The sequence below is a fragment of the Peromyscus eremicus genome, chromosome 15 (genome assembly GCF_949786415.1).
Source record: "Peromyscus eremicus chromosome 15, PerEre_H2_v1, whole genome shotgun sequence".
In the NCBI taxonomy this organism is placed as follows: Eukaryota; Metazoa; Chordata; class Mammalia; order Rodentia; family Cricetidae; genus Peromyscus; species Peromyscus eremicus.
Genome location: NC_081431.1, coordinates 3,524,369 through 3,545,438, shown reverse-complemented (window position 1 = coordinate 3,545,438; position 21,070 = coordinate 3,524,369). Strand labels below are relative to the sequence as shown.

Below are 21,070 nucleotides of genomic sequence, written 5' to 3'. Positions count from 1 at the left end.
TTCTTCCCAAATTTCACAAGGAGCAAGGGTAGGTTCCAAGGGCTGAATTACACTTGCCTTTAAGTCATGCTGGCAATTTCCAAAACTGCAAGTATTCTATCTCTAAAGTGTGCTAGATTTAGTCAGCTTAGATGTGAAGCAAAGTATCAGGCAAATTCTCCGAAAGGAGGAAGAAAAAGTTCTTTTACTCAACCCAGGCCACATTCTAAAGAGGTGCTGGTAAGTACTCACATGGCCCCTCCAGTTAAACCCACTCTGAGAGTGGTGTCGAGGATTGGTGAGTTCAAGGCCAACCTGGGCTACACAGTGAGACCCTGTCACAAATACAAAAACCAAGCAAGAAGAAACCTAAGTTTCTAGGGCAACTTGTGGAAAAACAAAACAAAACAAAACCTTGAGTCAAACTACCAAAGTATTTTGTCCACACAAAGGGAGGGGAGGACTGGTCATGGATGTGCACACCTTTTAATCCCAAACATTGGAGGCCCAGAAAGCAGGTCTCTGTGAGTTCCAGAGCAGCCAGGGTTATTATACAATAAGATCTTGTCACAAAAACACAAAGCTAAGGGAGAAGGTAGTTTGCCAGCAGTCCTGAGCTATGGTGCTCTCAGGGACCCAGGGCCTTTGCTCATGCTGGGCAATCACTGAGCCACTAAGCTGGTCCCCACCCTGTGCTACTCTGGAGCTGGCTAGTCATTGTGACTTCTCTACACCTTGGAACTGGACTGCCCCACCCCACCCCCCTACCAGGGAGATGAGGGAATAAAGCACACTGTCTGGCAAACAGTTTCAATGTGAATCAGAAAAGACCTCGGGTGGGGCTACAGTCTGAAAGATGACTTTCACATCTACACATCTTCCAGTCTGGTCTATTTAACCTGTAAGGGGGCAAGGACCTATTGGCAGGGCAAGCCTGCCTCACATTTTCCTATTATTTCTGCTTTGCATATCAATGCTTTTAATAGCAGCAGTTCTCAACCTGTGGGTCGAGACTCCCAGGTGTTAAATGACCCTTTCACAGGGGTCGTCTAAGACCTCAGAAAACACATATTACAATTCAAAACTGTAGCATAATTACAGTTACCAAGTAGCAACAAAAATCATTTTATGGTTGGGGGTGACACCACAACACGAGGAACTGTGTTAAACTGTATTAAAGGGTGGTAGTTTTAGGCAGGTTGAGAACCACTGCTTCAAAGGAATCTTTCAATAAAAGGCTACAGTAGGAAGCAAAATTGTCCCCAACTGACCAGTCACATACATAAGTATACCTTGACCATAAGTGGCTTCCAATTTTAAACCTATATAGGCAGGCTGGATGGGAGTTTGAAGCTGTGTTTCCCATTTGTGTGTGTGCATGGGGTGGGGGGAGTGATTACTGGAGTCCCAGACCCACCAATCCAAACACCACTATCGTAAAGGTATTACTTCAAGCTCAGCGTCTCACAGTGGAACTGTTTTCTCCTTGAAGACAGGTTCTGGTCCCACGCCTTATAAAATACCGTTGATGGCAGCATTTCCCTTACCAGTTTCAAAAGACAACTTCATTAATTCTCCCCTTTAGCTCTGCTTCCCAATATGCAGTCAATCACCAAGTTCTGCCACATCTTCCCTTACGATGTTGGAAATCTTTCTCCAAGCTTTCCTATTCAGCGAGACCAAGATGAGGATGCACCCAACTTTCCAGCCCGGGTGCAGGGATGAGAACATCATTTACAAATGAGAGGCAATCTTGGAATAAGAATTGTTGCTGGACAGAGGTTGCTCATACCTTTAATCCCAGCACTTGGGAGGCAGAGGCAGGCGGATCTCTTTTGAGTTCCAGGACAGCCTGGTCTACACAGTGAGTTCCAGGGCAGCCAGGGCTACACAGATTCCTCCCGAAAAGCCACAAAGTAAAATTTTTCATGCAAAAGAACACAGGCCATGCACATCTCAATGCAATGGCTAGCACCGAGGGAGTCCTTCCTCAGGTTTGGTGGCCCAGCTGAGGCCACTGATGATTCTAGCCATCACTCTGGGGGACCTTTAACCACTGAGATGTGCACACATCCACTGGTCTCACTTAGAGGGCCAACTCCAAAGAATCTTATCCCAACTCAGCAAGGGTGTTTGGTTCGTGGTCCCTCCCAGGCACCTTTCTTTTGTATTCTGGCCGCCCCTCCCCCTCTAAGCAGTCCACACAAGGGTTCGGAGGTTTGTAGCCTATAAATAGTGTGAAATCACAGAGCCTTGGAATTTTAGCTAGAAGGAAGCAGAAGAGTTCCACTTGCCCAACCCTTCCCTCTATTGATGAAGAAACAGGTGTAGCGAGATTAGGTGACCTGCCCAAGTCACGCAGCAGGCTCCTGCTCCAAGTCTGCACCCCACACCCTAGAGTCAGTGACAGGCAGGCCTGACTTCACACGGTTCCCTCGGGGAGGTGGCCCTGCGGGTGACCCGCTGGATGAAAACTGTTCCCGAGGCTGGGGTCGGGCCGGTAGCAAGCCAGTCTCCAGGTCAGCTCCTCGCTCGGCCGCGCCCCCGCCGGCCCGCACAGCCCGCACTCCCCGCCCCTCCCGGGCGCCGACCTGTCACCCAGCCGCCCCCACGTGCACCCGGATCGCAGGATCAAAGTCTAGGGCGGCGGGGCAGGCGCCGCAAAACCGCAGCCCAGGAACCGCAGCCCGGAATCCGCAGCGCGGGAAGCGGGAACCGCTCGCTGCGCCCCAGGGCTCGGCGCCACCGCCCTGCCGCCTGCCCTCCGCTGCACGCGGCCCGCGCCCACCCTCCCCCGCACCACCCGCCGCTGCACCCGGCCGCGGCCCCCGGCCCACGCCCGGCTCCCCAGAACACAGGCCCCGCCCGCAGCTCCCGCGGCCTCGCCCCGCCCCCTCCCGCCCCTCCGCCGCGCCAGCCAATAGAGGCTGCGGAGGGGCGGGACGCCACGGCTGTCGTGAGGCCCTCCTGGCCAATGAGGAAGCGAGCCGGGCCGGGGGGCGGGGCACCGGGGGCCTTGTCACGCTCGGGTCCGTGTGAAAACGGGGGTTCCGAGTGCAAAGCAAAGTTTTTTTGTAAACCGTCTGCAAAGGCGGGGAGGGGGGGTTAAGACGGCGGCCGCCGCCGGGCCGAGCGCAGTCGCCGCGGACGCCGTCTCCCGAGCGCCTCGGACCGATGCTCGGCGGCCCCTCGGCACGCAGTCGCCCTCCCGCGCCCGCGCCCTCCGCCTCGCCCGTCCAGCCGAGCGCCGGCGCTTGAGTCGCTGCGCGGCCGGCGGTTTCCCCCACAGCGCCGCTCCCGCTTCAGCGCCGCGCCTCAGGCCGCCGCCATGGGCTGCTGGGGCCGCAACCGCGGCCGGCTGCTGTGCATGCTGCTGCTGACCTTCATGTTCATGGTGCTGGAGGTGGTGGTGAGCCGGGTGACCGCGTCCCTCGCCATGCTGTCCGACTCCTTCCACATGCTGTCGGACGTGCTGGCGCTCGTGGTGGCGCTGGTGGCCGAGCGCTTCGCCCGGAGGACCCACGCCACGCAGAAGAACACGTTCGGCTGGATCCGCGCTGAGGTGATGGGCGCGCTGGTGAACGCCATCTTCCTGACGGGGCTGTGCTTCGCCATCCTGCTGGAGGCCGTCGAGCGCTTCATCGAGCCCCACGAGATGCAACAGCCACTCGTGGTGCTGGGCGTCGGCGTGGCGGGGCTGCTGGTCAACGTGCTGGGGCTCTGCCTGTTCCACCACCACAGCGGCGAGGGCCAGGGCGCGGGCCACGGCCACTCGCACGGCCACGGCCACCTCGCCAAGAGCGCGCGCAAGGCCGGCCGCGCAGGGGGCGAGGCGGGCGCGCCTCCGGGACGGGCGCCGGACCAGGAGGAGACCAACACGCTAGTGGCCAACACCAGCAATTCCAACGGGCTCAAGGCGGACCAGGCAGGTGAGCGCCGGAGAGGGGTCGGGACGGGCGCCCCCTGGCGACCGAGTTCGGTGCCACGCCCCGCGCGCGCGGGTGCGCGGTGGTTTCGTGCCCACTGAACAAGTTTGATAATGATGTGTTGAGGGTGTGTGGGCCCTGGTTACAGGCGGCCTTTGTGAACGGCAGCGTGTGTTTCCCTGAACTGACCACCTGATCCCGGAAAATCACAGGTTAGGGACCTGCCAGGGCACGTTGCACGTTTACCTCTCAGGTTTGGCAAACTGGTGCTGGACCTGATGGTGATGTATTTACCTCGTGGTTTTAAGGAACGTTTGTCATCTTGAGCACATGTGCTCTTGATGGAAATTTGGAGGGTACGAATGTTGAAAAGAAATGAGAAAGAATCAGCCAGCACCGCCCAAGCTCGATGTTAACATTTTGTGTTCCTTCCGGTTTTTTCTTGCCGCTTAAATCTGGCTAATTCACACTAAGAGGCAGTTTAGCTTCTCCAGTGCGTAGTAACATGTTCAGATGGTGCATGGGAAAGGTTTTCTCTCATTCCGAAGAAAATGAAACTACTCACGTGTGCCATCTGACTCAAACTTTGGTTTTGTTTTCCAAGACAGGGTTTCTCTGTGTGCGGTTCTGGCTGTCCTGGAACTCCCTTTGTAGACCAGGCTGGCCTCGAACTCACAGAGATCCTCCTGCCTCTGCCTTCCAAGTGATAGGATTAAAAAGATGTGAGCCGCCGGGCGGTGGTGGCGCACGCCTTTAATCCCAGCACTCGGGAGGCAGAGCCAGGCGGATCTCTGTGAGTTCGAGGCCAGCCTGGACTACCAAGTGAGTTCCAGGAAAGGCGCAAAGCTACATAGAGAAACCCTGTCTCGAAAAACAACAACAACAAAAAAGATGTGAGCCACCAGCACCCCACCCTGATTCAATCTTTGAGGTGTCTTAGTGATTGTTGAGTTCCAGCCTCATTGATAGCTACAGGTTGTGGTTTTTGGTTGGTTGGATTTGGTTTTTTCTTTTTTTTTTTTTTTTTTTTTTTTTTTTGGTTTTTCGAGACAAGGTTTCTCTGTGTAGCTTTGCGCCTTTCCTGGGACTCACTTGGTAGCCCAGGCTGGCCTCGAACTCACAGAGATCTGCCTGGCTCTGCCTCCCGAGTGCTGGGATTAAAGGCGTGCGCCACCACCGCCCGGCTTGGTTTTGGTTTTTTCAAGACAGGGTTTCTCTGTGTAACAGCCCTGGCTGCCCTGGAATCTGCTCTTGTAGACCAGGCTGGCATCGAACTCAGATGGGCCTGCATCTTCCTCCCAAGTTCTGTGATTAAAGATGTGTGCTACCACCACCTGGCAATAGCCCCAGGCTGTTGGTTTGTCAGTTTGTAAACCCCCTCTACCAAGACACTATATACAGTATTTTTACTATCTATAACATTTAAAGTTAAAGCCACTTTTCTCAAGCAGTCTGCTAGTGCCACTGACTACGGAGAGCTCCACATCAGATCAGCTGTGTTAGAGGACTTCTCCTCAGCTGCGCCTAACTGATAGCCTTAAATTTTGTTTCTCTCTTGTATGTGTCAGAAAAGTGAAAAGCCGGGTGTTGGTGGCACACGCCTTTAATCCCAGCACTCGGGAGGCAGAGCCAGGCGGATCTCTGTGAGTTCGAGGCCAGCCTGGGCTACCAAGTGAGTTCCAGGAAAAGGTGCAAAGCTACACAGAGAAACCCTGTCTCGAAAAACCAAAAAAAAAACCAAAACCAAAAACAGAAAAGTGAAGCAAAATGTTTACAGGACACCAGCCCAGTAGTGAGGGGCAGGGGCGAGAGGGTGGGAAGGAAATGAAGAAACAATAACCTAATGGCACAGTTTGGTCCTCCCTGTTGTGGCCGGGCAGTGCCCAGAACGTCAGTTCATCATGTATTGTTCTCAGCATACTTTTATTGTGCTTTATGAAACAAGCTTCAACTTCTTCACCACTAGACAAGACGTTCGTCTGAACACATTAAATGTATTGAATTAAAATTATTTTGTAGAGCCCGAGAAATCCAGAGGTGATGACCCTGTGGATGTACAAGTCAACGGGAACCTCATCCAGGAGTCGGACAACCTGGAGTCGGAAGACGACAAGGCGGCACAGCTGAACATGCGCGGAGTGTTTCTGCACGTCCTTGGAGATGCCTTGGGCTCCGTGATCGTGGTGGTGAACGCCTCACTGTTTTACTTTTTGTGGAAGGGTTGTTCTGAAGACAGCTTCTGTATAAACCCCTGTTTCCGGGATCCCTGCAAAACGTCTATAGAGTTAATCAACAACACCCAGGCCCTGGTTCGAGAGGCCGGTCCGTGCTGGGTGCTCTACCTAGATCCAACTCTTTGTGTTATAATGGTTTGTATACTTCTCTACACAACTTACCCATTGCTTAAGGAATCTGCTCTCATCCTTCTACAAACTGTTCCTAAGCAAATTGACATCAGACATTTGGTAAAAGAACTACGAGATGTTGAAGGTGTTGAGGAAGTTCATGAGTTACATGTCTGGCAGCTCGCTGGAAGCAGAATCATCGCCACTGCTCACATAAAATGTGAAGACCCAACTTCATACATGCAGGTGGCCAAAACCATCAAAGATGTTTTTCACAATCACGGAATTCACGCTACTACCATCCAGCCAGAGTTTGCTAGCGTCGGCTCTAAATCAAGTGTAGTCCCGTGTGAACTTGCCTGCAGAACTCAGTGTGCTCTGAAGCAGTGCTGTGGGACACGGCCACAGATCCCTTCTGTAAAGGATGCAGAAAAGGCCCCAACCGTTAGCATTTCTTGTCTAGAACTCAGTGAAAACCTAGAGAAGAAGCCCAGGAGGACTAAAGCTGAAGGCAGCCTCCCTGCTGTGGTGATAGAGATTAAAAACGTGCCAAAAAAACCCGAATCATCTTTGTGAGTCTTGAAAAAGATGTGATGTTTGACTTTGCTTTTAAACTGCAAGAGAAAATAGACTCCATTGAAATACTAAGTTTGCCAAGTAGTGTAATTGAAGTCCTTGTCTGGTCGCACAGTTTAATTCTATTTTTGTAAGAACATAATGGAACTGCATAATAGAATGTTCTACATTACAGCCTTGTGATTATTAGTGCATAGTGCAGCTATGCTGTAACACGTTTTGAAAGCCAGTTTTAACACTATGTTACATTTTTGTTTAAGTATAAACCTTATATGACATAATGACATTTGATTCCTGGTTTTCCCATGATAAAAATTAGGGGGATAAATAAAATTGTTACTGGAATTTCTCTGCTTTCCCCCCCCCCATTGTTATACATTATTTGTTAGAATTGTAGTTGCTAGACTGACTTTAAAATCATCAAATTTGTTTCCTTTGCTGTTTAGGGAATAGCTCCTTGCCCTTTGAGATCATAAACTTAACATGATGGCCGCGTGTTTTCAGGATGACTCATGACTGTTAGCAGGAAATATGAGTGGTTACTATTCTGTATTCTCTACTGCTAGTCATCTAGTAAACTGAGCTAGTTCACAAAAGGAGTTAGAGTTTACATACAGTGGAGGGGTAGGGGGTAAGAGCGGGGAAGAACGCAAACTAGTAGGTTATTCTGTGTTAATATTGAGATTACATGTCTAAGTTATCTTGAAAATCTCGAGTGGTTTTAGTCGACCGAAGCCGCTCTAAACACGTTTGCCAGCATGTCTGCTTTCTCTCGGAGACTGGTTGGTATTAGCGATGCTGAGCTAAAAGTTTCAAGATGCATGAATACTTTTGAGAATGAAGACTTAGTCTTTGTTAACTACAGCTAGTGATCTTCAGTTGTGTCTTAAAAACTTTTCTGTGCACAGCAGGGAGCACAGCCTGTGCTTTTTGCTAAGAGCCAGTGAAAGAAAGAAATTGGATGGTTCATGCAGTTTGAATATTTTAGAAAGCAAAGCTAATAAGAACGTCTTTAGGTCTTCAAACCATCCTGTCTGGACGCGCTCAGCTCTCCGCTGTGCTTCCTTTGTACCCAGGAAGTCGTTCACAGCCGTTTCAAACCCAGTGCAAACATTGGAAGATGCTTAAGTTACATTTCCCTTGATAGAGAAAGGTTAATGCTTTGTGAAGAGAATGTAAGAGTTTTGTCTTCAAAAGAGTAACTATTAATATCAGTTGTGTATAGCTCTATTTTTCTAGGAACAGAGTACCCTGACTACTTCAATAACTTTTATAGCTGACTACTTTTGGGATTTGAAATAATTCATTGCTTAATAATCTGAAAATGGAAGTGTTAGCATATGACAGTTACTTTGAGGGGATGGTCTTTCCCTATGTAAAAAGCCTGTTGCTGGCAATGGGCCTACTTAAGAACAGCTGGATTTTCTGATGAGAAATTTAATTTTAGGAACATAGTTTGTAAGTTCCCATTTACTGCACTGGGCCGACCATCAGCCTGCATAATGCTTCACTGATGTGCGATCCAACCCCTTAGCAGATGGTTACTTTGAATTCTGCAAAAATTTGTTTGTTTGTTTGGTTTTTTTTTTTTTTAACATGAAATTGAGAGATCTATGGGTGAGTACAAGAGAGAACTCCAGTTGTCACAGCAAGATGGCTGGTGAAAGTGTGCCCTTCAGAAACACTCTGGGTGGGTTCATGACGAAGGTGCCCCAGGAATTGGGACAAGGGCTATGTCAACCTATTTTTCAGAAGTGCTTTAGGGAAGCGGCTTCTATGTAGAAAGTGGTACCATGGGCTTTTTTTTTTTTTTTCCAAAGGTGTTTGTCATAGCAAAATCCATGGCACCGGCTCACCTTGGAGTTTTAGAGAATTATTTATTTCCTTACAATGCACTTTCTAACCCATTTTTAGCTATATTAGCATTATCTTTAAGAAAAAAAGATATGTTTTTGTATTTAAGTGTTGTGGGACTTGAGTGTCTTTTCCAAAATAGCTTATTTCTTCTTGAAACGGGGAGCTACCTTGGCCTCTTCTGGACTAGCCCATTGTTTAATGTGTGTCAGTTCTAGGGGGTGAGCAAGGCCAGTGTGGACCTGTCTGTCATCTGGAGCTGAGTGAGAAGGTGCTGCATGCTCCCAGATTGCACTCAACCAGGACTCCTCAAGCCATGTGCAGCCTTGGAAGAACGGATTTCATTTTCCATGGTCAGCTTGTAGGAGTAATTCTTTTCTGGAGGGTATCTACATTGTAGAAGTACAGGCTAGAACATGAAAAACAATCCTCAAACATTTTACTGTATTTTCACATTAAAAACAAAAATACTGAATGACTTTAGCCTAAGATGTGTAATTTGAACAGGAAGGGTTTGGAAAGTTGCGGGAAGCTGTTTACGTGTGTATGTCTTGTCAGCATTCTGTTATTTTGAGAGTCTGAAAGTTTTGAGGGAAAAGACAAAACCTAATGTGAAGTATTCAGTATGTAAACTGGTTTTGAATGTTTTTACTGTTTTACAAGCAGATACCATTTAACAGTAAATGTCATCAGCCTGCTGTCTTAAGGTAGTCATGCACAAATATGGAGTGTGATTCTACAATAGAAAATATTTTAATACTACGTTTCAGTTTAGTGATAAAACAGTGTTAAGGGGTCTTGGAAAGGTGGGAGGCTTTTGTTGTCTTTTTGTAATTGAAACTGTCCTAGTGCTCACGGTCTGGGAAATGGGACTGTAATCACACTGTTTTGATACAGCGCTGCATATATACATACGTATGTGTATATGATGATGCTATTTTGTTTTACTAACAAGCTCTGCAATATTTAGCAGTCATTTTCACTGGCACAAGAGCCTTTTGTATATTAATCAGTTTAAACTTTTAAACCAAAAATATTAAGGTTCAGTGTCTGGTAAAAGATGCTGAGGAGAATGTAACATAGAATTAATATGTGGTTATATAAAAAGACACAAATCGCCATGATAGGGTCTGCCTTGAAACAGCACAACGGAGTGTCAGTGTGTCTGTGATTCTTTGAGACTTTTCTCATGTTGGTTTTGTCTGCTGCCACCTGTCCTCTGGGCCAACAGTGCAGCCGATGTGGCTCTCACTTTGTTGAGTACCGGTGCAGACAGAACTTAAGTGCAGCAATGTTTTCCCTAATTTCTGTGTGTTTTATGACTGTGTGTTATTTCCAAAGCTGTTCCTACCTCACCATGAGGCTTTATGGATTGTTATGTATTATAAATGTTCTATATGAGACAAGACTACTGTGTTTCTTCTCATTTATTAAAAATTAAGTAGAAAAATAAACTAATTTTAATATCTACTTTGTTTTGTGCACGTTGCGCTCACCTCATATGCTGTGGCGGGTCAAGGAGAAATGGACTATAGCACAGGTTTTGCTAGCACACGCTAGGACAGTAGTGTGGAAGAAAGTAAGTGACCAAAGCCTGTCATAGGAACAGAAAGGGTTCACTCACTCACTACTGGGCCAGGAAGCTGTGACAATGTTTGCTCATAAGCATAAGCTTGCAGGATATCTCTTAATTTATATGTTTTAAGCAAAGTTACAAATGAGGATTACTTTATATAACATCTAAAACTAATGCATAAAGTGGCACCTCAGGGAGTTCTCTTCAGGGCAGCACAGATAATTGGATGAAAAGCTTCAAGAACTTGTGTTTCTGTCTGGGAGACAACAGTTTGAAAATCAATTATCAATAAGTGGAAGTAGGTGAATGCGCAAGGGAACAGACAAGTACAGTAGTGTTCCAAGAGAGGGTAGATATGATTAGAAAAGATGGTTTGAGGTGGAGTAGGATTGAAGGCAAAAGATCACGTTAGGATAAAGAGCTGGAGTTGAGGGATGGAGATGGTGGCAGAGGTGATGTCATACCAGCAAGTTTGTATTGGGCCTTATGGGGAAAAGAAACTCAAATTGTTCTTTTTTTTTTTTTTAGGTTTTTTTGAGACAGGGTTTCTCTGTGTAGCATTGTGCCTTTCCTGGATCTTGCTCTGTAGACCAGGCTGGCCTCGAACTCAGATCCGCCTGGCTCTGCCTCCCGAGTGCTAGGATTAAAGGCGTGCGCCACCACCGCCCGTCTCAAATTGTTCTTAAGATTAGAGTGGCGTGGTGGATTAGGGTGGTGGTGGCGCACACCTTTAATCCCAAGCACTCGGGAGGCAGAGGCAGGCGGATCTCTGAGTTTGAGGCCAGCCTGGTCTACAGAGTGAGATCCAGGAAAGGTGCCAAAGCTATACAGAGAAACCCTGTCTTGAAAAAAAAAATTAAGAGTTTTATGTGTGTATTTTTGCATTTTTGTTTGTGTGCCTTGTGCCCTCAGAGGTCAAAAGGTCATTGAATCCTCTGGAACTGGGATTATAGGTGGTTGTTATCTGTTATAGAGGACCTAGGATTCAAACCTGGGTCCTCTGGAAGAGCAACAAGTGCTTAACTGCTCAGCCAGCTCTTAAGCCCTTCTTTTTTATTTTAAAATCTGTGTGTGTGTGTGTGTGTGTGTGTGTGTGTGTGTGTGTGTGTGTGAGTGCCTGTGGAGGCCAGAAGAGAGGGTCAAATGCCCATAGAGCTGGAGTTCCAGGGGATTGTGTACTGCCTGAGGTGGGGACTAGGAACCAAGCTCTGGTCCTCCAGAAGAATGGGAAATGCTTTTAGCCATTGAGGCGTCTCTCCAGACCCCCAAACTTAATTTTTGGGTGGATAAAGTAAAAAAAAGGACTGCGCCTGATAAATAAAAAGCTGGTTTCACCAGTGTCTGCCCACACTGCTTCCTAACATGTCCACGCCCACCCATGCCTCAGGTTGCTTGACTCTGCGCACACGCTCACACCTTAGTGCCCAGCTGACCTCAGAATGCATAGCTGCAGTCAATGCTGTCTTAGAATTACTGCTGGCCACCTTTCATCGAGTCCTGTGGGGAAGAAATTGTCTTCTGAGGCAATAGGGGTTTTCCGAAAGTGCTCCATCTTCCCCCAGACAACCCTATGTACCATGTGCTGCACAGCTGAACAAGGGTGGTTATTTTAGACATAGATGAGCGTGGGGAAGAAAGTCAGCAATTTTAACAGTTGAGGTGTTTCTTTACCTTGAGGGTTGGTCCTCATTTCTGCTTCTGCTGTAGCTCTTCTCAGTCTAGCCAGTTATGACACCTGCATTTGCTTAAGAACCTGTTTTTTGACTGTAAACTGAGGCCAGGGCTGTTTTCCCTATCTTTATTTCCTTAAGATATTTACAAGGACTAGTAACGCTGTAGGTATTTACAGGTGTTCGAATGCCTATTTCGGAATGGCAGGCAGGCTGGGGAAGTCACTTTAGTAGTAACAGTCGATTCACCGAACGCTTGGGACTCATCAAGTATATTCCAATCCTTGCAGAGCAGGCATATTCCGATACTCATGCTTCTCTGAAAACTGTTAAAAAAAAAACCAAAAAACAAAAAAAAAGTCACCCAGTGATGGAGGCAGACCCACCCAGAGGCTGGACAGGAAGCAGCTTGCTTCCCATCCCCTGCCTAAAAGTTCAAAATGGAGAGTTCTTTGTGGTTCAGTCCAACGAGCTTGACAGCAAAGTCAAATGAATCAAACCAGGAAAGCGTGGCCACCCAAAGAAACAGGGAAAGCATTTTAAAATCACTTGATATTTACTCTAAAAGTCAAAGTAATCGCTGGATTTAAAGCAGCACTTTCTGTTTTGAATTAAGTTGTAGCTTAGTGTCAGTTTCTTATTTTGAATTATGTGGGAGAGGAATAGCATGTTTTGTTTGTTGGTTTGTTTTGGATTAAGAATTTTGGTTTTAATGCAGCCTCATGGATTGAGACTGTCAGTGTTTTCACTTAAAGCCTGGTCTAGTATTGATCCAAATGGTGCTTCTGCCAGAGCAAGGGACACTGTGGCTTATGTAGCCTGGGGGGTGATGTTGAACCCAGGGTACATGAGTGACAAGCAGAGGTAACAGGTGCCTTCGGGCAAGGAGACACAGGACACTGACTGCCTTTTGACAATCAAGTAAGCAGGCAGACCATCCGTGCGCCCATGATCTACCTGGGTGTTGAGTCCGCAGGTTGAAACCTCCTGTGGTTTCCTCCCTCCCTCTGCCCACTGACAGGACGCCTCCCCTGCTGTGAACATCCCTAGGGAGGTGGCATTGCACTTGGGAAACCATGGAAGGCCTGGCCAGTGGAATCGCTTCTGATCCCTCCTTGCACAAGCTTCAATTTCACCAAGAAACTGTGCTCGCATGTCTGGAGAGTCAAACTGGAAGGTCTCGGTTGGATTTCTGGGTTTATAATCCTGATAAAGGATTGCCACAGGTTCAGGTAGCCAAAAGCTCCTCTGAGATGTTCAAAAAAATGCATCTGCCCGAGAAGCAGGTGTGGCCATCTGTGTTGCGGAGACCCTGCCTTTCTCCTTTGAAGTATGGAGTAAAAGTGGGGTCCTGGCAATATAAAAGGAGTTCAAAATTCAACATACAAAATTAAGATACAAAATTGAATATTCCCCTTAAAACATACGACTGACCATACTTTCTCTTTCTAATGGCAAAAATGCCAAGGACAGCATTAGGCTAAATTTACTAGACCTTTTCATAGCATGGAACAAGGGTGACTGGGAGACACCTGTTCTGGGCTCTTGTATTGGGCTTAAGTTTCTCTGGGGGTGATGTTGATGAGACAATACTTGTTAATCCATCGGATCTTGCACTTATACCCTGTCAGCAGTCAATGAGCTAGAAAAATGAAGCACACCATGGTAGACAGAATATGGCTCCCTAAAGGTGCGTATGTCCGAATCCCTAGACCCTGTGGGTTCTGTGCCTGTCTAGATGTTCTACAGCTGTCACTATGGGGTCAATGGGGAGAGCAAAGATCAGGGTAGAGCTGATATGGACCCAACATCATCATAAGGCTCCTGATCAGAAGAGGCAGAGGGCCAGTCACAGCATGTGATAGCTGAGAGGCCGTGACAGGTGCTTAAATGAGAAGGTGTCTGTGGCCACCCTGAAGATGGAGGAAGGGCCATGAGTCAAAGGGACACAAAAGCATAAAAGGCTTCAGCAGGTGGAGAAGGTAAAGGACAGAGCCCCTGTGCAGGCCTGGTCACTGTGGCAGCCTCGCTGTCCTTCCATTTCCGCGTTTTGTCCAGGATGGGGCTGCAGAAGGGATGCGGTTCAGCTTGCACCTTCAAGATCAGACCTTCGAACTTGTGGCTCCAGAGTGGGAAGACAGTTAAATCTGTCATTCTCCCCCCCTTTCTTTTTTTAAAGGCCAAGCTGGTGTTGAGCAAGTTCTAGCTGAAGACGACCTTGAGCTTTGGATTCTCCTGCCTCCATCTCTGGTGCTGGGATTTTGAGCATGAACCACCAGCTTGGTGTGTGCAGTGCTGGGGATTGAGTTCTGGACTCATGTGCGTTCGGCAAGTGCTCTCCCAACAAAGCTACATTTCCAGCCCTAAGCCTTTCCTCTTTAAAGTTATGGCAGCCATAAGAAAAACAGAATAGATAAGCACATAAACACTACAATGTGTATACTCACATTTATACTTACAAAGACTCCGCTCACTGGAGTTAAATTACGGGCTGACTTGTAAATAAGATTTTATCAGAAAAGAGCAGGACGCATTGAGTGGTGACAGGGCTTGTGCAACAGTTTATATTCAATCTGGACCCTCAGGAAGGCGAGGCTGGGGTGGTGTCTAATATGAAGAGATGACTTTCTCTATGTGTGTCTCAAGTCATTGAGCTTAAGGGGTAGATAAGAGGCCAGGTGAACGTCAGACTAACTCCTGTCACAAGAGGAGCCTACTTGAAGTCATCATGTGCACCTCCCATAGCCTCCTGGTCACCTACCCTAAGTGACCTCTCTTCTGCTTCTCCCTGTTGTATTCCCACTTCCCTGTCCCCTTGTTGTGGAATATCAGTTGAAGATGTGTTGCATTCGTTCACGCTGTGGGACATTTGTTTAATGATGCAAAGATGTGTGGCATTCTTTCATGTTGCATTTGTTTAACTCTGTGAAGCTGTGTTACTTTGCCTGCCTAAAAGACCTGATTGGTCTAATAAAGAGCTGAACAGCCAATAGCAAGGCAGGAGAGGGATAGGTATGAGTGCCAGGCAGAGAGAATAGAGAAAGAGAGAAGAGCGAGAAAAGGAGGAGAGAGGACACCTAGGGGCCAGTCACCCAGCCACACAACCAGCCATGGAGTAAGAAGGAAAGAAAGGTATAGAGAGGGGAAAAAAAAAAGCGCAGAGGCAAAAAGTAGACAGGATTGTTTAAGTTAGAAAAGCTGGCTAAAAACAAGCCAAACTAAGGCCAGACATTCATAAGTAAGAATAAGTCTTTGTGTCTTTATTTTGGAGCTGGGTGGCAGGCCCCCAAAGAGTGGAAAAACCAACACTCCCTCTCTCCTCTCCCCCTGTTCATCCAGCTGCACCCTTATAACGATATTAGCTCCAGTTTAGGAACTGGGGCTGAGAGAATGAGGACCCTTCAAACCCCCAGCAGGCGGAGAGAGAGAGAGACAAATGTCTTCATCTGAGCAGGTCTATGTCCCAAGCTGGTCAGCGCCCAGTGTGAGCCACGGACCCTCCCCACGTTCCACAGCACAGCAGGGTCTTTTGCCTGGGAGCCCTGTGGCCTGGGTCTGAGTCCCAGCTTGACTGTCTCAGTTTCCTCATCTGAAAAATCAGTGCAATATTAACACTTCTCTCAGAGTTGACCTGAAGGTGATGAGAAGGTGTTTTGGACAGTACCCAGTCCTTAAGTGTTAACTGGTAGCTGCGCTTATTCTGGTCCCACTTCAGGCTTTCTCCTTTCCTTCTTCCTTTTCTTTCCCTTTTCTCCTGTCCTAAGACCAATTACAGATTCTCGGTGGACACCTTCTGTGACCCGCGGTCTTAATGGTAACACTCTTACTTTTTCAAACCATGAGTGTGTGTGTGTGTGTGTGTGTGTGTGTGTGTGTGTGTGTGTGTGTGTGTGTTTTCCCCCATAGTGACTGGGTAACCTTAGCGAGAGAGGCATACCTTCAGGAATAGCAGGTATTTATCTAGTAATCTGAGAGCCGGTCTAGGGGTAAGGAGCTGTGGGGAGGAGCCTGCTGCCTCTGGAGCAATCATCCTGAGACTCAGTGCAAGAAAGACAATTGCAGCAATCTTGTAGGCCAGTGAAGGAGTGGGTGGTGAGGTGAAGTAATGGCATGTGAACGCATGCTGCCCACAGGCCTGTGGCTGGAAGCCCTGGTGTGACCTCTGTGAAGGACCAACCTGGGCGTGCTGACAGCCTGACAGGCCTTTCTAGATGAGCCGCAGGATTCAGTGGTGACTTCCTAAGGCAGTGGCCTGGGACAGGGCAGGGTACTGGGCTGGATGCCCAGAGGATTTGGTCCTGGACCTTGTTTCTTCCTGTAATAACCACACCGTGGACGTTCGGCTTTCCTCTGGGCCGGCTCCCCGACTGTAAAGTAAGAGGGTGGATGGTCTCACCTTGAGGGCATGGTGACGGGGAGGACACTGAGATGGCTTGGTCACCTGCATTATAAGGTGTCTCTACTGCAGGGCTCTGAGTAGACGAGGCTTTGGAGTGAGCACTTTCTGGGTGTGAGGGAGGAAGCAGATGGTTGGTTGGACTAATTCTGACAACGTGAACAGGACTGGACAGCTCAGTCCTCCACTGTGAGATATCCATAAATAGTCTAATTCCGTTCATTTGGGAAGTTAAACATTTGGTTGATAAGCACAGTTCAGGGGTGAGGTAGCTCCTGGGACCCTTGCTCGGGTGTCAGTTAATTTTATTCAGAAGTTTAGGCATGGGCCGCCATTCATGCCTCATTCTGCTAGAAATGTGTCCAGATTTGCTTTTAAGATGTTTCTTACTGCTCACCCCCTGCCCCCCATCCAGGAATCTCTCACAGTCTTACGATCAGTGAGGTGTCGAACAAATGAGTGAGCCTGGGAACCCAGATGGTGGCTCCAGGAAATGCAGACACTCTGGTGAGGGACACTGTACATGTATGTATGAAAGGTGTTGACAGCGCAAACCAGGGCCGGAACATGAGGGATGAGGCCGTCCTCTGCTCAGAGTGTATGGGTTCCCCTGGCTGGCCTTTTCCTGTAATAGACCCTGAGGTGATGAATAAAACTGTCTGTCAACTCTCACTGAAATGTCACAAATATTTCCTCATTTCCTTCCCTTTGAGCAGTGACTGGAGTCTGTTCTATTAGGGCCATTCTAGCCCAACGCCACTGTGTCTGCGTCCTCTACGGTTCTCTCCTTTCTTCTGGGCCACTTTCTCCATCTTCCCCTCCCTTCTCCTCCCTTCCCCTCCCATCCCCTCCCCTGCCCTCTCCTGCCCTCCCCTCTCCTGCCCTCTCCTGCCCTCTCCTGCCCTCCCCTGCCCTGTCCTCACCTGCCCTCCCCTGCCCTCCCCTGCCCTCTCCTGACCTCCCCTCCCCTCTCCTGCCCTCCCCTGCCCTCTCCTGACCTCCCCTCCCCTCTCCTGCCCTCCCCTCTCCTGCCCTCCCCTGCCCTCCCCTGCCCTCTCCTGCCCTCTCCTGCCCTCCCCTGCCCTCCCCTCCCCTGCCCTCTCCTGCCCTCCCTTCTCCTGCCCTCTCCAGCCCTCCCCTGCCCTCTCCTGCCCTCTCCTGCCCTCCCCTGCCCTCCCCTGCCCTCCCCTGCCCTCTCCTGCCCTCTCCTGCCCTCCCCTGCCCTCCCCTCTCCTGCCCTCCCCTGCCCTCCCCTGCCCTCCCCTGCCCTCTCCTGCCCTCCCCTGCCCTCCCCTGCCCTCCCCTGCCCTCTCCTGCCCTCTCCTGCCCTCCCCTGCCCTCCCCTCTCCTGCCCTCCCCTGCCCTCCCCTGCCCTCCCCTGCCCTCTCCTGCCCTCTCCAGCCCTCCCCTGCCCTCTCCTGCCCTCTCCTGCCCTCCCCTGCCCTGTCCTCACCTGCCCTCCCCTGCCCTCCCCTGACCTCCCCTGCCCTCTCCTGACCTCCCCTCCCCTCTCCTGCCCTCCCCTCTCCTGCCCTCCCCTGCCCTCCCCTGCCCTCTCCTGCCCTCTCCTGCCCTCCCCTGCCCTCCCCTCTCCTGCCCTCCCCTGCCCTCCCCTCTCCTGCCCTCCCCTGCCCTCCCCTGCCCTCCCCTGCCCTCTCCTGCCCTCCCCTGCCCTCCCCTGCCCTCCCCTGCCCTCTCCTGCCCTCTCCTGCCCTCCCCTGCCCTCCCCTCTCCTGCCCTCCCCTGCCCTCCCCTGCCCTCTCCTGCCCTCTCCAGCCCTCCCCTGCCCTCTCCTGCCCTCTCCTGCCCTCCCCTGCCCTGTCCTCACCTGCCCTCCCCTGCCCTCCCCTGACCTCCCCTGCCCTCTCCTGACCTCCCCTCCCCTCTCCTGCCCTCCCCTCTCCTGCCCTCCCCTGCCCTCCCCTGCCCTCCCCTCCCCTGCCCTCTCCTGCCCTCTCCTGCCCTCCCCTGCCCTCCCCTCCCCTGCCCTCTCCTGCCCTCCCTTCTCCTGCCCTCTCCAGCCCTCCCCTGCCCTCTCCTGCCCTCCCCTCTCCTGCCCTCTCCTGCCCTCCCCTGCCCTCCCCTGCCCTCCCCTGCCCTCTCCTGCCCTCTCCTGCCCTCCCCTGCCCTCCCCTCTCCTGCCCTCCCCTGCCCTCCCCTGCCCTCCCCTGCCCTCTCCTGCCCTCTCCAGCCCTCCCCTGCCCTCTCCTGCCCTCTCCTGCCCTCCCCTGCCCTGTCCTCACCTGCCCTCCCCTGCCCTCCCCTGACCTCCCCTGCCCTCTCCTGACCTCCCCTCCCCTCTCCTGCCCTCCCCTCTCCTGCCCTCCCCTGCCCTCCCCTGCCCTCTCCTGCCCTCTCCTGCCCTCCCCTCCCCTCTCCTGCCCTCCCCTCCCCTCTCCTGCCCTCCCCTGCCCTCCCCTGCCCTCCCCTGCCCTCTCCTGCCCTCTCCTGCCCTCCCCTGCCCTCCCCTCCCCTGCCCTCTCCTGCCCTCCCTTCTCCTGCCCTCTCCAGCCCTCTCCTGCCCTCTCCTGCCCTCCCCTGCCCTCCCCTGCCCTCCCCTGCCCTCCCCTGCCCTCTCCTGCCCTCCCCTGCCCTCCCCTGCCCTCCCCTGCCCTCTCCTGCCCTCTCCTGCCCTCCCCTGCCCTCCCCTCTCCTGCCCTCCCCTGCCCTCCCCTGCCCTCCCCTGCCCTCTCCTGCCCTCTCCAGCCCTCCCCTGCCCTCTCCTGCCCTCTCCTGCCCTCCCCTCTCCTGCCCTCTCCTGCCCTCCCCTGCCCTCTCCTGCCCTCTCCTGCCCTCCCCTCTCCTGCCCTCTCCAGCCCTCCCCTGCCCTCCCCTCCCCTCTCCTGCCCTCCCCTCTCCTGCCCTCTCCTGCCCTCTCCTGCCCTCCCCTGCCCTGCCCTCCCCTGCCCTCCCCTGCCCTCCCCTGCCCTCCCCTGCCCTCCCCTGCCCTGCCCTCCCCTCTCCTGCCCTCCCCTGCCCTCCCCTCCCCTGCCCTCTCCTGCTCTCCCTTCTCCTGCCCTCTCCAGCCCTCCCCTGCCCTCCCCTGCCCTCCCCTGCCCTCTCCTGCCCTCTCCTGCCCTCCCCTCCCCTGCCCTCTCCTGCCCTCTCCTGCCCTCCCCTGCCCTGCCCTCCCCTGCCCTCCCCTGCCCTCCCCTGCCCTCCCCTCCCCTCTCCTGCCCTCCCCTGCCCTCCCCTCCCCTGCCCTCTCCTGCTCTCCCTTCTCCTGCCCTCTCCAGCCCTCCCCTGCCCTCCCCTGCCCTCCCCTGCCCTCTCCTGCCCTCTCCTGCCCTCCCCTGCCCTGCCCTCTCCTGCCCTCCCCTCCCCTGCCCTCTCCTGCCCTCCCCTCTCCTGCCCTCCCCTCTCCTGCCCTCCCCTCCCCTCCCCTCCCCTGCCCTCTCCTGCTCTCCCCTGCCCTGCCCTCCCCTCTCCTGCCCTCCCCTGCCCTCCCCTCCCCTGCCCTCTCCTGCTCTCCCTTCTCCTGCCCTCTCCAGCCCTCCCCTGCCCTCCCCTGCCCTCCCCTGCCCTCTCCTGCCCTCCCCTGCCCTCCCCTCCCCTGCCCTCTCCTGCCCTCCCCTCTCCTGCCCTCCCCTCTCCTGCCCTCCCCTCTCCTGCCCTCCCCTCCCCTCCCCTCCCCTCCCCTGCCCTCTCCTGCCCTCCCCTCCCCTGCCCTCTCCTGCCCTCCCTTCTCCTGCCCTCCCCTGCCCTCTCCTGCCCTCCCCTCTCCTGCCCTCCCCTCTCCTGCCCTCTCCTGCCCTCCCTTCCCCTGCCCTGCCTTCCCCTGCCCTCCCCTCCCTTCTTCCATCCCTCTCTTTCTCATCCCCACTTCCCTCTCTCTCCATTCTCTTCCCTTCTCCCCCCTTGTCCTTCCTTTCCCCTCCTCTGCCTTCTCTCTCCCCTCCTGGGCACACACCTATGCTGGGCACTGGTGTGTCACTGCTGTGGAACTCTGTTCTCCTAGCCTGACGCTGTGTTTCAGCGTTGAAATCAGTTACTGTGACATTCTTACGGGCCTTCACAGGATCAGGTACACTAACTTTCTTTGTGAGCAGGAAGGGAGCCTGAGGCAGCATAGAAGGCAGTGTGTGGGGTGTATGATGCCCCCATGGGGTGTATTTTTATTTGTTTGGCCTTTTGGATATGGTCTGACTGTGTTGCTCAGTCTGGCCTCCAGCTTGGATGCTCCTGCCTCAGCCTCCCCACCGCTAGGATTACAGTGTGCCTGCCCTGCCAGGTGGCGGTGCCTCAGAGTTTGACATGGTGCCTGACCCCTCCGTGATATTCCAGAGAAGCCTCACAAGGAACGCCTGCTTGGAGTTAAAGTAAATGAGCAACAAGGAGATACCGATTCTGCACATCTGCCCCTGGTTGGTGTCAAGACCGCTGGCTGCTTTGTTCAGTTCACAGACAGAAACATCCGTATTCATCCAAAATTCCACATGCAAAAGGGCAAATGTGGGCGCTGGCTCCGTCCAACATGGACTTCTGGGTTGGGCAGGAAGAACGGCACACCTTGTATAGGGTTTGCAGAGAAGAGTGTACGTGGAGCAACCTGGAACCTTCTCTTACCTCATCTTTTAAAGCAAAACCCCAGCTCCTGCCACACACACCATGTGTGTAGGATTTGTCAACTGTATAAGTAGGTCTTTCATTTTGTAATTGTATTTACTTTGTGCACACGCACACATGCACACGCATGTACATGTGCACACACACACACACACACACACACACACACACACACGTCATGG

At 51.9% G+C, this 21,070-nt stretch overlaps 1 protein-coding gene across 1 annotated transcript; it reads left to right on the top strand.

Moving 5' to 3' along the window:
* Positions 1–2,895: 2,895 nt before the first annotated feature.
* Positions 2,896–6,898, top strand: Slc30a1 (solute carrier family 30 member 1). Its single transcript, XM_059280472.1, has 2 exons — positions 2,896–3,908; positions 5,925–6,898. The coding sequence occupies exons 1-2, from the start codon at positions 3,308–3,310 to the stop codon at positions 6,824–6,826; spliced, it is 1,503 nt and encodes a 500-aa protein (XP_059136455.1). The 5' UTR covers positions 2,896–3,307; the 3' UTR covers positions 6,827–6,898.
* Positions 6,899–21,070: the final 14,172 nt, after the last annotated feature.